This window comes from Harpegnathos saltator, unplaced genomic scaffold (assembly GCF_003227715.2).
Source record: "Harpegnathos saltator strain DR-91 unplaced genomic scaffold, Hsal_v8.6 scaffold810, whole genome shotgun sequence".
In the NCBI taxonomy this organism is placed as follows: Eukaryota; Metazoa; Arthropoda; class Insecta; order Hymenoptera; family Formicidae; genus Harpegnathos; species Harpegnathos saltator.
In genome coordinates, this window is record NW_020230661.1 from 426,284 (window position 1) to 443,817 (window position 17,534).

At 45.0% G+C, this 17,534-nt stretch overlaps 1 protein-coding gene across 7 annotated transcripts in view; it reads right to left on the reverse strand.

Moving 5' to 3' along the window:
* Nrx-1 (neurexin 1) overlaps positions 1–17,534 on the reverse strand; it is a 497,229-nt gene that overhangs the window by 250,139 nt on the left and 229,556 nt on the right. For all 7 annotated transcript variants that reach the window (XM_019845315.2, XM_019845314.2, XM_019845312.2 and 4 more), the window contains 2 exons: positions 17,256–17,399; positions 9,233–9,393 (listed from right to left, as the gene is read on the reverse strand). In XM_019845315.2, coding sequence (XP_019700874.2) covers positions 9,233–9,393; positions 17,256–17,399 — 305 coding nt within the window. The remainder of the gene's footprint in view (positions 1–9,232; positions 9,394–17,255; positions 17,400–17,534) is intronic.

Sequence of the window (17,534 nt, forward strand, 5' to 3'; positions counted from 1 at the left end):
CAATATTACTTAACGATCGCGGTCGTGAAAAAATCGGCGCGACAAGATCGCCGCGGCGGGTTTCTCGAGTTTCACACGCGCGTCGTCGGGGAAATGGCCTCGCCGTACAGTCGATCGAAACGGTGAAAAAGGTCGACATCGAGCCAAAAATAAAAGTTCGAATTTCACAACTTCATCTACTAGAATGTATTGTAAAATAGTTCTAATATATGATCCGAATGCAGAAAATATAAAGTAATGAGTAATATAGATACTGTAAGCGCCTAAAGTCTCGAGTTTCTGTGATAAGTAAATTGTGCTAAGCATAAGCCGCTCATTTGTGTTCGCTGTGTTTTATATAAATAATTATCGATCCTTGTCTATCTTATAGTACACAATTCTACGGTTCTTCAAGAACATTTTTATCATATCCGTTGTCAGATTTTGTTATACTTTACGCATTTTTCTCTATGATGAATTTGAACGGAATTTGTAACTCAATTCACACATGTTTATTGAATAATTTAAAAAAATGTCCATATTTGTCCAAGATCTACTAAATAGGATTTAAAAAAATCATTCATATAGTAAAAACCCGTGTAGGTTTCAGCTGCGATCTCGTGCGATCTTTTTTCCTATACTATATACATCGTATAGTGGATAGAAACCTATTATGTACAATTGTACATGAATGAAAATTCGGTTCGGAGACAAAATTTCGCCCAGAAATCATTTGTAATGAAAATTTCAGTAAAATTTCTGTTTATATTTCCATAATATTTTTATAACAATATTCCTTTTTATTGAATTTTATATATTCCTGTTTGGTTTCAAGTCAGCGTCACATAGATAAGAAACAAGACATACATTTTTTCCAATCTGTTGCAACGGATTGAAAAAGAATCGCAACATCTCGAATAGCCCTTTCGTTTAATCCAGTTCTATTCATACATACGTAATCAAAGGATTTGCGAATAACCTCTATGCTTTCCTTGGCACTATTGTTCTCCTTGGCTATTTTCACGAATTTTGTTTTACAAAATCCACTAGCTTTGCAATTTTCTCTTGTTTTCATACAGATTGTTTAATCTTAAAATTTTCAAAAATATGTAACAAACATTTTATTAATTGAATTTATGCAAAAATATTTTATATAACTTGCCCAAGGCTAGCTTACCATCAGGTGGTGCTAGCTGTTGAAGCCGAGTAGGAACACTATATATTTATATATATTCGTTACAATACTATTATTATCAAAATGGTATACAAAAATATTATAAATAAAATATTTTATGAAAATTAATTTCATCAAGACTTATTCCTACATAAAATTTTGCTCCCAAACAGAATTTTCTTTAATAATAGAATTTAATTTTTCGATATCCACAGAATTTGAAGTTTCAACCCACTGTGCGCTACAGCCCGACCCGTTGTAACGCTCCCGCGACGCGTTAACGATTAATCGCGGGCTTATAATTCCGCGAAACTCGGAACGGCGACGGCGAGTCGTTTCACATGCGATCAGATGTCGTCGGCGACGACACGGAAGCTCATCGATCCTCCGGCTGTCTCCGAAGACACCATATTTCGGACGCGACTGTGCAGCGACTTAGCGAGCGAGCCCAGAGAGGTGCGGTTGGGGGTAGCGGCGGTAGTTATCAAGGAGTGAACTTGCCTACGTACGTATAGGCTAGATTGAAACTGTCAAACTTTCGACGGAGAGCTCCAAGTTTCGTGCGGCGTGCGCCGCGCCGTGTCTTCCGGTAACACGGTGTGCCGCGGCGTGTCTGTCGGACACACAATTTGCGGCGGTGCCGAAATTTATTCGGCCGACGCATCGACATCGTAAAAAACGCCCTTCGTTACGTCGGGAAGCCGTCGGGAACATGCAAAGGGCAAAGGGGAGGGAGGTGGGTATCGCGACTTGTAAATCGTCTAGTCTCGTTAACGCCCTACTCTGAACCGGCGGATTAATTAACCGTTTTAGAAAGTGCAGTCGGGGGAGGGAGAATTTTTCCTCCTTCCCTTGTTCCTTTTCGCCAGAGCGGAGGGATTCACAAAAACGCGTGACTTAAAGAGAAAAGGGAGTGCTTACTTCAGGTATTAGGTGTATGTAAAAGTTTTTCTTCAGGCCTCTAACGCAATTATTTCAAATTGAAAGATTTTCCCGCCGTTTTGTGTCTTTGTAAGGTTAGTATTGAACTTTTCAAGGACCACGACACACAAACGAACTTAAGCAGTAAAACGTAAGCGGTAAGCGAATCAACCAGTCACAGTCGATCATTCTTCTTATGATCGAGGAATTATCGATTGTGATTGGTCAGTTTTCTTACTGTTAACGTCTTACTGCTTAAGTTTGTTTGTGTGCCATCCGCCTAAAGCCTCATTCATTGCGATTCATTGGTGCACATAACTTTTAAAATAGCAGTCGATGCAATATTTGAGCAATATATTGAGCCACGGCAGATTTCACTTGGCGGCGCGCGACTTCAACTGAGCGACAAATTCTCGAGGAATCGTTCCGCGGAATGCACGCGAGTTTCGCTTATATTTTTCAAGGTTCTCCTTCATACTCTGATCCCCCCTCCGCGGGCTCTGTTACCTGCTCTTCGCCGCTCACCACCAAAGCCCTAGATTAACCGTTTGAGTCCCAAGCAGCGCGATCGCGCTGTTCAGATTTTATGTCGAGAAAATCCAGTACATTTCGATCATTGTGGACAACTGACGGTGCGTTACCGATTGTCGAAGTCGCGCGCTCAGATTTACTGAAGCAAGTATATCACACCGATCCTTTTAATGTAAATAGTACATTTTATAATAGGTAGAATAATACTATAATAATGCAATAATACATTACAAAATAAAAATTTTTATTTCATTGTTATCTTCTCAATAATTTTTATCGAACAAAACTTGAAATATTTATAAATTTACAGTACGCATATGTAATAATACAGATGTATTTTATAAAATAACGAATTACAAATTAACAATATTTTTGTGTTATGAACAAATAATTTAAATGGAGAGTAACAATTATAATTTGTAACATCGGTGTTTATCAAAACATGTTGGATGGATTCCTTTTGCTTCGTTGCTTCGTTGCTTCGTCTAATCATTTTGAAACACACAATTATTAACAATGAGAAACACTTACGCAAGAATACGTCCGATCGCTTTGCAAACTACAATAAATGTGACAGAGCGATGAGAAAAAGACGAGAATCGCGTTACCTAACAAATACAAGAAGCGGTATTGGTCCGATTGGGATTCATCGATGTAAAATAAACAAAGCGCTATCGCGCTGCTTGGGTCTTTTCATACTCATTTATAGAAAGCGCGGTTGCGCTGTTTGGGATTCTTCGACAGTGTTTTTTCAATACCCCCTGGGACTCAAACGGTTAAGAAAGAAGCGCAAGCGATGTCTCGTTTGCGGATTGACTGACCGCCATATTGGTCCCGTAATGAATCTTGTGTGAAACCAAACTTCAATTGGCATTTTGCATCGTGACAAAATAATATATTTCTAATGTTATTTTTTTATAAAAAACATTTTAGACATCCATGAAACAAAAAAAATCATAATCTTACTTATGATAATAACCTTATTTACTTTAACGAAATGTTAATGTCACGTACCAAGGTAGTCTGCATTTCTCAACTCGATATAATATTCCATAACTTAAAGAATCTCTTATTTAGCAAACTACAATGTTGGAATTAAAATAAGAACGTTTCTGAGTGACATCCGATTGCATCAAATACGCAGGTTGCTTTGTTTACAAATACGATCTGTTATTTTTAGTTGCACTGCTAAAGTGGCGCAATAAGTTAGAGTGAGACCACTACATTTTTCTCGCTCTGACTTATTGCACCAGTTCAGCAGTGCAGTTAAAAAGACCAGACCACTAGACAGTTGTGGGCCCAACATGGTAACCATGGGAATCATGGAAGGGATAACGCTTCTTTCTTAATCCTTTCATTGCTGAATTAACTTCCCTTGAGAAAATTATTAAAATATTTGGTAGTCCTACATTTCTTGGGTCGTTGATTACGAATCTAAAATCAGATTTGCAAAATTCAAAATGGCGGACTCAATATGGCGATCATGATGTACAAAATTAATGAAAATTCCAATTATTATTGATGGTGTATGGGTTTCTCGGGTCGCTGATTACGAATCTGAAGTCAGATTTGCAAAATTCAAAATGGCGTATTCAATATGGCGACCATAATGTACGAAATTGATAAAAATTCCGATTATTATTGATGATATATATTGAGTAAAATAATATTGATGGTATGGATAAGATGGAGATACAGAATGAAAAAACTAGGAAAATAGAGCTAAAAAGTGCAAAAAAATCAAATTTCGCCCGTTTTTGTAGAAATATTTGTTTATGAAAAAAAATCTAACCTGCAAAAAAATACTGAAAAATATATACGTTTTTGTACAACGTCAGAAAAATATTTGGTGAAAATTTCGGACCTCTACATTCAATACTCTCCGAGGAATCGATTTTTTTCTAAAAAAAGCATTTTTTTCAACTTTGATTTGTTATAAATAATCACAAATGAATAATTGGGTATAAAAACCTATTGGAGTATGTTGAACAACTATTCATCTGGAAGACTCAAATTCTCGATTAGTCCTTCAAAATTATGTGATTTACAACGCAAAATTGAATCGAGAAAAGGTGGGAAGTATACTTTCCACTAACAGTGAAAGGGTTAATCTAGGGCTTTACTCATCACGAGTGCCTGTCGTGTTATTATCGTGATAAACTAAAAAGAGTCGATTGGAAATATCCGCAGGAGCGGACAACGCGTATCTCTAATGTTGGCCGATTGGCGGCGCCGTAAGCGTGACGGCGTGTAAAAGTGCGCGTTCGCGCGGCCGCTGCGGCTGCCTTACGTTGCAACATCGGTCAAATATTTTCGCCCTGCGGGGCGCGAGAGAGAGAGAGAGAGAGAGAGAGAGAGAGAGAGAGAAAGAGAGAGAGAGAGAGAGACGATCCTCCGGCGCATGCTCGACGAATCGATAGCTCGTTTACACAGCTGCGGAAGCGACTCGGGCGAAGAGCGTGCGCTCGGCAAAATTATCCGAAGCAGCCGCGGACATTAGTCGGACTATACGCTGTTCTCGACCTAATTCACGCGCTGCACATCCGCAACCCCTAAATCGCGACCGTGTACGGGCCGCGGAGTGGCGCATTCCCTACCTCACGATACAAGATAACGAACGGCCGGACAGAAATAGATAAGTTTAGAAAATCCAGCCGCGGCCGACCGAGCGCGACTTCCGCGTTAACGCTTACACACTCCGCCTGCGTTTTGCAGCGTTCACTTGGCGACACCTCTCGTTCCTTCTTTGCGTCACACGTCTTGCATTATCCTTCTGACAATATTGATTTTCCTAAAGGTCTCGCGCCCTCCCCCTCCCCCCTGCCCCCCTTGCCTGGCAGCGAAATAACATTTACGCTGCGTTAGAATTCCTTGCGTTGCGTCACACGGCGGCGGCGGTGGCGATTTTTTGCGAACGTCTCCCAGCGTGTTAAAGTGCAATCCACACCCTCCGAGATCGCGCGATTTTACTCTTCGTTCTTGGCGCAGCTCTCATGTTTCTCATCGCGGTGATGCCGACTTCTCGCGATGCTTCTCCTTTCGTGACAAAGTTCCGCATTGCGTCAAGCAGCTCGATTAATCCTTGGACTTTTTGCCGATTTAGTAAATTCCATCGATACGTCGACGTGGACTTTCCCGGGTCTCGTCAATATGAGAATTGCGAATGTTACATCACGCACGCACGTCACATAAATCCGTTACTTGATTTTTACTCTGATTTTATCTCTGTATTTTGCACTTTTGTATTTTATGTTTATTTGCTCGTTCTGTACGCGCGCGATTTCTCGCGTGCGCGTACAACAAGCAGTAAATGGTCGCATTAACAGCGCGCCGCTGCTCTTTTCGTTCCCCTGCGTAATTCCGGTCCCGCTGGTCGGGACGACAAAGAAAAACGAGTCGAATTAAAATGAAATTCAGGCTGAAATTAATCGCGAAGTGGCAAGCGCGCGCCTCGAATTACCAACTTCGCTGCTTCCGGCCGTCGCTCGCGTCGCTCAACGCGACACTTCGCCGAATCTTCTCGGCTTGCGGACGGGCGACGCGGGGCCGTTTAACGAAGCGAGCGTAGCACAGAGCGCAGCACAGCCAGCAGTTAATTATCGCGACATACTTGCGGCGCGTGCGCTGCGACTCGGCCAAGGGCCGCCGATATATCGCCGCGATAAACCGATAACTCTCGTCGCGCTGCGCCGCGTCGCGCCGGCCGGCTCGCGGTGCTCGCGATGGCAGCGCGCAAATAATTGCGTTATCTATCCTATGGTGCGTAATGCGCGATGAATGCTGGTGTATACCCGCGGCATTAACGAAATTGCCCCCACGTCCGCTCGCCGATCCGCTCGGATCGCGACGCTGTGAAAATTTAACGCCTTTAGCCGGCCTGTACCCGGCCGGCGCATCGGATTTTGCACTTTCCGGCCGTTCAAATTGGACATTTCAAAGCGGAAGGACAAGCCACTCGGACTCGGACGCATCAAACGTTTGCTCGCCGATTATACATCAGCCGGCAAATCTTGCCGTCAGGCCGGCGCACAGTGGGACCAGATGACATTCTTTGGTTGAAAATTCTCTAGAGACCTGAGACACCAATGGATGAGGTTGATCCTGAATAAATTCCAAAGAGATCTGTATTGCCAAAATTAACAAAAAAATTCTTTTCTCGAATTATTAGCCCCAAAAGAGGAAAAATTATCGTTAAACGCGAGAAACTTGTGAAATACTCATTATTCGACACTTATTTCTATCTAATAGCGTATTCAGCGGATTGAAACTATGAAGCCAATCAACAGACACCTCGAGATTTATCGATCTTAAAGCAGAAACCCATTAAACCCCAAAACTCATGTCCAAAATACAAAAACATCAAATATAGACCCGTTAAGCACAAAACCGAGGGATTTTGAGTCTTAAGCCCATCAACCTAGGAATCTATCAATCCGAGAACTTTTTAGCTCATGGATGCATGAAGCCGTATATATTAAGAGCCCCAAATAGTCCAAGAACCCAATCTAGCCATAGCTCGAGAACCTAATAATACTCGAATCGTTGAATATTCAGCTATAAAACATTAAGTTCGAGCCTCGAAACTTTTAAGACAAACCCTAAACCCATGAACCCATGAACCCTGAACCGATAATTTTTTCAAAATTTCGGCTAAACGGATCTCTTTGGAATTTATTCAGGATCAACCTCATCCATTGGTGTCGATGATCGGTGGGAAATTCAGGTCTCTAGAGAATTTCGAACCAAAATGTGTCATCTGGCCCCACTGTGCGGCGGGGTAACTCGTGCTCTGAGCTCGAGAGCGTTATCTTCGCACCCCTGCTGACGGTAATTTCAAGGACGCGCGATTGCTCCAACGCTTCAACGTGCGCCAAGCTTCGATAAAGTCTCGATGGGGTAGGCCTTGGTACACGCTGGCCCGAAACTCACTCATTCTTCTAGGCTTGCTCTCGTAACGTCAATGATATTAGACTGACATGTAGGGGAGAGGGATTGGCTGAATCAACATAACGATGAACGAAGCGACGGGATTTTATTGGGTGCACATACAAATGAATAATCCAAATTTTCCAAATTCAACGTTTATTTCAAAAGAAAATAAAACAAATTTGCCAATCAAAGTATTCGTCGTTGTTCTCTATAACTTTAAGCCACCTTTCAGGCAGCTGATAAATTCCATGTCGGATAAATGTTGTGTCTTTGGACACGATAAAGTCGTCAAGTCGTCACTTTCGGATCTCGTCCACTGATTTCAAGTGCGTATCGGACAAGGCATGTTGCATCGACCGTAACAAGTGGTAATCGATAGGAGTTATGTCTAATGAATAGGTGCTGCAAGACGTCCCAGCCAAGACTCATTATAATGTCTTTTGTCGTAGAAACAACGTATGACCTAGCGTTACCACGCAACAAATTCACAGGATGTTCTCCTTTGCCATATACGAGCGTTTTCGTTCTAATTCTTGACTCAAACGGATTAATTGGTGTTGGTAGCGGTCCGCAGTAATCGTTTCATTCGGTTTTAATAACTCATGATAAATCACGCCCTTCATATCCCACCAAATGCAGAGCAGAATCTTCTTTCCGAAGTGTTTTGGCTTTGCGATCGATGTCGATGGTTCGCCGGGATTTATCCATGACTTTCTGCGTTTCGGATTGTCATAGAGTATCCACTTCTCGTCGCCCGTAACAATTTTCCACAAGAAAGACTTTCTACGCTGCTTATTGAGAAGAGCAAGATACACTGCCGCCACTCATTGATTTTTGCTTAGCTTCAGTGAGTTTATGCGAAACCCATTTTCCTTCTTTCTGAATCTTGCCCAGCTCGTGTAGGCGTTTGGAAATAGATTGTTGCGTTACTCCTAACTGTTCTGCAAGCTCTTTTTGCGTTTGTGCTGAATTCTCAGCTTGCTCCAAATCATTGTTTCCGCCTCCTTTCGAAGGCCTGCAGAACGTTCTTTGTCACTCAGACTGAAATCGCCGCTTTTAAACCATCTAAACCAAAATCCACGCACATCGTACGATACAACACCTTCGCCGAGAAAAGAACAAATCGATTCGCATTTTGCAGCATCGTGCAGCATTTTTTTCTTGTTGGAATTCGTGCAGTGTCGGATATGCGCCTTATCTGTTGCCATTTTTCGCTGTACTGAACTGAACAATTTCTCAAGGTATGCTGAGCCTACATAACCGTAAAAGAGCGGGAAAATTTGATTATTTGAAACTTAACCTCTTAGCCGCTTAAAAAGTTTGGATTATTCATTTGTACAACTAATATATCTGGAGGAAGAAGAATCTCTGCTGATCCGAAGCGAGTTTATAATTCGTAAGAACTAGAGAATTGTCCCCTTCAGCAAGACGCGATCGCTTCGTTCGCCAACACGCTGACCCAACTAGATTCTGTCCTCCGTGCGTTAAAACGATTAAATTCGGACGAACCATCTTTTCTCCCCTCGAGAAATAACAAGACCCGGCTCGCACTAATCGCCGAGGTCTCTCGATGTGACCTGACGATGAAACACGAAAACACGAGCGGGCTCTGCGACAAACGGTCGGTCGCATTCGTCGCGCGAATGGGGAAATAGCGGAGCGGAGAAGCACAGAAACGATAAAAAGCAGGATCGTTACCTCCTGAACCTTCCTGTGGACGGAGATTTTGTGCCACTGATTATCGTCGAACCGCACCTTGGTCGGCTTTATGTGCAGATCCAATCTTCCTTTGGCCAGCGTCATCCCGACCGCGGCGCCTCCGTCTCTCAGCGACACGGTGAGATAATCATCGCCCTCTCCTGTAATTAAAAACGAGAACTAATGAAGTCGCGCGCGCGAGCGCCAACAGCGTTATTCGCACCCTGCGGGCCACCCTTATCTCTTCGCCCTCTTCGCTACCACCGCCCCCTTTCTCTCTCATCTCTACATATCCGTCTTCAGGTAATAACGAGCGCCAACAGCGCTCGAATTAGCGCGACGGCGAGATCGATCGAAAAAGCGCGGAACATTCGGAACGTCACGACTGTTTCGGCTGACGACGACGGGAGGGAGGAGGGGGAGGGGGAGTAACAACAACGGGCGGGGCATTACTGTCCGTCGGGCGCGATTCGTCCGCGTTTTTACGCGTTAACGTTTTTACGCGTCGGCCGCACCGCGTTAACCCTCTTGCCCGGAAACGGGAGAAAAGGAGGGGTCGGCAACGCGCGCGCAGATTTCGTCGTAACTTTTTAACCTCTCGCACGTCGCGATGATGCACAACATGGCTGCTCCTCGTCGGCCTCCGGCCTCGTTGTCGTCCCCGAGCTCGGCCGTCGGATTACATCACGAAGCGGCGCGTGCAAATCGATTACGTTAACCGTTTAACGTTAGTTTCGGGGCATTTAGTATCCGGTTGTCCGGTTAAAACGTCCGCCGGCGCGGTCATCGTTAATAATTATCGCGCGGCGGCCGCTTTTGGGAATCCTCGCGGATTACGTCGTAGTGCTCGCAACTAGTCGGAGGATTAAGACGATTCCGGATAGGATAGAGAGAAAGAGAGAGACACGCAGAGAGAGAGAGAGAGAGAGGGGGGTGGACAGGAACGAAGAGAGAGAGAGAGGGAGAGTATATTTTCGCGATTAAACGCTCCGTCCATGCCAGCGAAACGCACCGCGCGTATACAGGGCGTTTAAAAAAGAGGGTTCAGGACTTTGAGAGCAGAGAGTGCTCGCAAAATGGAGGGGAAAGGTCCTGATAAATACACGGATCGAAAAATTAATAATAACAATCATGTATTTCAATTGAAGCGAATGATTATCTACTCCTGGCGCTTTCGTATTCTCTTCGATGTAACTCGGTGTCGGTCGGTGTCATTTACCTAAGAAGAGTTTCCTCGCTCTTGCACGGAATGTAAACAAACGTCTATTTTCTTCCTATTTACACACACACACACACACACACTTCTCACCAGGCAATTGTTAGTCACGTATCCTTGTGCAAAGCTACCACAACGTTTTCGCAGTACCGTAAGAATGACATCGTCTTGTTCTGATGAAGAAATAGCAGAAATGCAATTCACACAAGTGTGTCTGTGCAGCAGAAGCGAGCAAGTGACTTGCTTCAATTGAAATAAATAATTGTTCACAACTCCGACAGTATTAATTTCTCGACTCACGTTTGTTAGGACTTTTTGCGTCCATTTTGTGAGTGTTGTATGCCTTTGCACTCGGAATGCCAGCTGTGCTGGTATGAAAAAAATTTTTCCGTGAGATCATGCCCTTGAGATCCTGAATCCTGTTTTTTAAACATCCTCTATATGCGTGTGTACATGCGAATGTGTATGTGTACGTGCGTGTGCGTGTGAGTGCATGCGTCGGAAAATGGTCGCGCGCGCGGCTGCGATTGGCGTTTTCCCACTCGGACTCGGACAGCGCTCGAACAAGCGCGGAAAATAACGATCGCGGCGTGCCGTGGCAAATTAAGAATAAATTAAGACTCCGTGCGCGCTTTTCACGCGCCAGCCGCGCCCCCTCCCTCGCCGGAATCGATCTAATAATCCAGCTATTATTTCCTCGCCTTCGCGGACAGTCGCTGCGCGAAAAAATGGACCCGGATCGGAGAGCGAGAGAGAGAGAGAGAGAGAGAGAGAGAGAGAGAGAGAGAGAGAGAGAGAGAGAGAAAGAAAGAGAGAATGGGGGCGGGGGGGGGAATGACGCCGGCTGTGCAAACGGGCGCGGACGTGTCGTTACGCTCATGAATCTCGCAAACGACGGCCTCGGATATTACCGCAGTCGCTTGAAAATCGGGCCGCGACCGCATACTAATTATCTCGCGGCCAGGGGCCGGGCACTGGAGCGTATAAAAGATGCAGACGGTACTTCGGACTTAATTGCTCGCCGGCGCGACGCAGCGCGATGCTCGCGCATTTGCATTTGCGCCTAAGTGCATTACGCGCGTATCGCGCTCGCGTCGCCGCCGCCGCCGCCGCCGCCGCCGCGTGGTCCGTTTATTTGCACAACACGCGGCGGCCCGGATCGCTATCTGAAAACGGACGACGAGATAACGCGCGCGTTACACGCCGCGCGCGATACCGGCGCGCTCGGATTCATCCGCCGGGAAATCGGCAGCGAGAACTCGCGCTTCCGTCGCGCGATTACGCGTTGCCCGATTTCGAACGCCGCGGCCTTCCCTCGCCCGAGAGAAGAAAGGAAAAGAGCGAAAGGAACTGCAGCGGGCGTTGAGAAAAGGTCGGAGGCAATTTGCCGGGTATGACCGTCGGCTTCGAGTCGCGCCGCTTTCTCTCTCTCTCTCTCTCTCTCTCTCTCTCTCTCTCTCTCTCTCTCTCTCTCTTTGCTTTTTTGCGACTCGTTCCTGACGTTTCGCGAACATTGCAGTCCGCTTCATCGAAGTAAGCGACGAGGGGCAACGAGCAACTCGAGAACGAGGATGAGGAGCAGGAAAATAGGGCAAGGACAAAGAGGGAAGGGGAAAATTCGGTCTCCGAAGGAAAGCTTCGCGATGATTTCTCGAGCGCGACGGGCGCTCCGAGTCGCGACCTATCCCTTCGTTCGGGCGCGAAATCTCAGACTCGCTCGGATCCGCCCTTTGCATGCGATTTCCCAATCGCTCCGTCGCGAGGGATGAGGACGTAACAACCGGAGCTTGCGTCCTCTCCCGCGCCGACCCTCGGCGACTAATTTCCCAGGGATAAGATTTATCTGTCGTTATCTCCTTACGAGGGTCGCGAACCGTATCGCGAAACCGCACGGCGAGAGCCGCGCGGAGAGAATGCCGGCCGAGGCTGCGGAAAACGCGCGCTTGGTTTCCGCAGATTTCGTTACTACGTTGCAATCGCGCCGCTAATTCCCGCGCCGGTTCTCCCGTCGCGCGAAAAGAACGCGGAAATTGTGCCGCATAAATCCATTATCATTCGATCTCGTCTCTCGCCGTCCCGTGCGTGGAATAACTGATAAATTGTTGCATTTTTTGCCCAAGTAACCTTTTTATCTTCATTCCACATCGTTCCCCTCCCCCGCCCTCCGGCCTCGCTCACGCGGCCCCCTCGCGGTCCCGCTTACAAAGCGATTACGCGTACGCCCGTAATCCGAAGTATTCTCTCTCTCTCTCTCTCTCTCTCTGGCTCTCTCTCTCTCTCTCTCTCTCCTTTCTCTCGCCGGCAAATATGGAAAAATACGATTACCTTTGTGACATTATCCGCGCGAATATCGAGTGCGACGCGTTCCCGCGCGCGGCGAGTATTTTATACGGAGAAGGACGGGGGAGGGGAACGAGCGACATTGTTAGGATGTGATTAATAATTGCGTCATACTCGCACGCACACACATACGCGCCTCTTTCCGCCTTCTCCCTTCGCACGTACGCGCGCGCGCCGAAATTGTTATTCGTTGTTGCGGGGGAGCGGGGGAGGAGGAGAGCGACGCGTTGTTCGACCGACGCTATTCCCCGGGCGAACCGGCCGCTACTCAAATCCCCAAATCCCAGCCATTATATTCGAGAAATGTCTTTGCATAGCCGTGTTGCGCGCGGACTAGTTACCGCCGAACGCTCGGCCGAGAGAGAGAGACAATTCCGATGCGGATTTAACGCATCGCAGCGCGACGCCAGTTCGACGCGAGAGCGGACGGAGCGGCCTGTTCGAGACGCAGTATAGATGCAGAGAAAGAGAGAGAGAGAGAGAGAGAGAGAGAGAGAGAGGGGGGGGGAGTGGAGAAAGAGGAGCGGTAGAACTTCGGAAGAAAATCGCTCTTCGCCCACGCGGGCGCTTCTTTCTCACAGGGAGGGGGGGGGCGGGAGGGGGGACGGAGAGCGCGATTTTCGCGATCTCGAGGAGGGAAAGTTAGGCGGTGCGCGCAACACTCACTGCGTGTCGGCAAAAATACGCATAATAATCCATATGCACGAGCGCGGCCGCATTATGGCTTATCTCAAGAACAAACGAGCTACCTGGCGGCTGACGCGTTGCGGAGATGCAAGGTGGAAACGAGTGCCACGTGTGTGGAATCTACGTGTGTATGTGTGTGTGTGTGTGTGTGTGTGTGTGTGCACGTGACCAAGTACGTGTGTGTGTGTGTGTGTGTCGGTGGTACGGCATTGCGGCTCCGATATATAGGTTTCAAGTTGCCGCTGCAACCGGAGCAGAGGTGCAAACTCCTCCTTTTAGACTGCGGATGGTGCAGTCTCTCAGCCGTCTTGCGCTGATTTCGCCCTTCATTACGTAAGTATACTACTGCGAGAGTAGCGGCGCTCGTGCGCATCCGGGGCGCAATGCGCGAGAGCAGCCGCGCCGTTAACGCGCCAGGTAAGACCACCAGCGGCGCTGCGAAGACCTGATAAATCGCATGGATCCGATCGCAGTCGGCCGGCCCGGACAACATTCGGCCGGGGTCATCGAGTCGCTACTAACCCACCCGGGGAATTGTCGCGCTACGCGCGCCTCGTCCGGTGTGAGATGCGGGATAAGCTAATTAAACGATTCGATCAGTTTTCGATAACTCCAGCCGGTACATGTACACGCGAGGAGGAGAAGGAGGCGGCGGAGGGGTAGGGGGAAGGAGGATCCTGCTCAGGAAAGTTCACGTGAAACACTTTCGGAGCCAAGATTAATCGAGCCCAGGTAAAAGCCGGCGCAATAGCGTCGTAAAATAAAATAAAAGAGGGGGCGGAAGAGAGGGAGAAGGTAAAGGAGGAGGAGGAGGAGGAGGAGGAGGAGGAGGAGGAGGAGGCGGAGGAGGAAGGAAGAGAGAAGTGCGAGGAGAATGGTAAGCGGAAGGGAGCAGAAAGAGACCGAGAGAGAGAGAGAGAGAGAGAGAGAGAGAGTGGGGTGGAGGAAGAGAGACGGAAAATTTCTCTGGTTGGCCGCGCTTCCGGCCGACCGTACTACTGGAACGTTCTAATTGGCTATAATGTCGCCACGAGAGAAGGAGTTATCGCAAAGATTTAATATGCGACCATTGTCCAAGACGACGCTATTGTCTATCTGTGTTCCCTCGGAGGATATCCGGCCATCCGCAAGTTACTTGATTAAATGCAACTCTATTGTGATCCTCTCCCCCGGATTGTTTTCGATTAATCATCCGTTTCTACGATCGATAGCTCGCTCCGGAAGCAAAAATCGCACTGCAACGTGTCTAGACGGACGTCGGACCGATTGTCTCTCCCTCCCTCTCTCTCTCTCTCTCTCTCTCTTTGTGTGTGTGTGTGTGTGTCTCCGAAAACAAACCGGTATCTTCATCACAGAGTGTAAATATATCAAGCATTTCTTTGATCCAAAAAATTCTAAGCGTACACACTATTGTACATATTTTCAAGATTTAACAACTTAAAAATTCTAGAAGAAGTTTGAAAGAAAAAAAATATATATCGGAGAACTACGAAAATGAATGAATGAGAATAAATACGAATCAGAATAAATGAATGAATGAAAATTATAAAAATGCATCAGAAATCAATAAAAGATCTTACATTTAATAATAAAAATAAAAATACAGCACACAACGCAGAACATTTGAAATCGGTAAGTGCTACGGAAATAACGAACATCTCTGCTATAACACACACATACATACACATACACCGGAGGTGTACATCCGATCGTGCAACCTCCGCGCGATACGCCATGGATAATGCTAATAGTCGGCAATAATGTAACTTCCAAGCTTTATAACTCTAAAAGCACTTCACGAAAACACACTATTATAGTACTTTGGAAAGCTCTAGAGATAAGCTATAACTTATGCAATGAAAAATGGAGGTTCACATTTCAAAGTGACCTTCACATAACTTTCGACCACTTTTAAAAAGTAAACTAATGACACCATGTTATATTTCTCGCGAAACTACAAAACTTTTGCACGAAACATTTTTCAATAAAAGACCTAATTTTCGAGGCACATATATACTTCTTTCAACCTTTTAGCTACTTTGTCTAAACATTTTATTATTTAAACAAATTTTGCACATTTGACTTCATAGTCCGTGATCCAAAAAATATCTATATCTTACATTTAATTTTGTTTCTTATATATTTTTTGTTTATTATTGATGACAGGGAAGCGAAAAAAATTACATGAAATACCTGTAAAATGTTTAAAACCAAAAATTGGCAAAAATGGAAAGACATGATCTTAATATTTTTCGTTCCTCTATATTTGTGCCAAATTAAAAAAAAAATGATAGTGTATCGGAGTATAACTTTAAAACTTTTAACTGATAAAACTAAAACTGATAACTAAAATTTTTCTCGTCTTTTAACTCAGTTTATTTCTTTACTAAAATAGTAACATTAATACATATGATAGACTATTTACTATTACGTTCATTACATTTGATTTTTAATGAAAGAGCCTCAGAGGCTCTTTTATCCGGATGAAGGTGAAATAATTCATAATTACGCCGAGGAGAAAGCGTATTTGCGAGCAAGTATTTGTAAATACGCTACTGCAATATTATCGCGATTAAGAAAAACTTTTATATTTGTTAAAATGCTACTTATTTTTCCGCATAATAAGATATATATTTAACATCGAATATTACTGTTATTTTAGCGAGATCAACAATTTCTATCTCTCTTGTATCCATCCATTTTTCCAACCATTTCTCATGGTAAGAGCTATCGTATTGTTAATGATAACTCAACGTGCACATTGGTACTTCGTTGAAATGACAAAAGATGTAGCTGTCGCCGGAAACGACTATAATTTGTATCGAGTTAATAATGTTTTTTCTCTATTAATGTGTGTGCTGGTCATTTCGCTGTCGGCACGTCGCAGTGGTTTGCACAGCAGGACGATTTCGAGACGGCCGGCCTCTCGATATTTTCTTGCAAAACCCTTCGTCACAGTATAAGAAAGAACAGTAGGTTCACTCGGTGGCGGTACTTTTGATCTTAGATGCTACACACCCGCCATGTTATTGGTTGTGCGCGGGTTATAATTTGAATGACAATGAATAGTAGCTAAAACAGATTTATTGCTGTTTCTCAATATTTACTGTCAAATCTATAATATACATTATAAAATAATATAAAAATATGAACTGTTATTAATATAATATGTTAATAATATTATAATTAATAATATATAGCATATTATTAATTATAATATAGAAAGATGTATATATATACAGGGTGCTAAATTTCGAACGTAACAGATAAAAAATCTCGAAAACTAAATGATATTGACGTCCGCCCTTTTTTTATATTGTATTGTTTCGAAGGGGATACATTTGGATTAAAACAAAATTTAACACTTTGCAAATTAAAATTTGCACTTTTGCAGTTCATTATACAACATTTATACCCACCTCATTCATTCGTTTTACTGATTTTAATAAAACAACAATATTATATTAAAAATTCGGTCATATGGTTAATCGTTGCTTACACTTACACATTTTGACAGCTATTGGCCGCCATATTGTTGGTTGTGCAGTTCGGTCATGCGCGACAAACGACCGTTCGCACTATTTTGCGCTGAGTGAACCTACTGTTCTTTCTTATACTGTGCCTTCGTCCTGAGCGTTCGCCAAGGATCTAGCGACGACGAACGCAACCGAATCTCGGCACCCGGAATCCGTGAGTGGAAGTGAAAACGCCATGAGAAGGGAAGTTACCACGAAGTTCGCAATACACACACGTACGCACGCATGCAATGAGCACACTTACCGGAATAAAATAAAAGTCCGTTTGGCTGTCTGGTCTTGAACTGGAGGCTTATGGATTCCTGTGTACTGAGCACCGGATCCCCTTTGCTCAGGTCTATCGTGAGATACTCGGTGCCCCTGAAGGACGCCTCCGAGGGAGCTTTGTCTGGAACAGGAAGAAAAAGGGAGTCGCCGATTAACGAATCGTTCACTTCGCCCTGGGGATTAAGTATCTCTTAACTCCGTGAAACTGCGCTAAATAATGAGACGTTCTTGCGCGGCTGCCTCTCATAAATTCGCT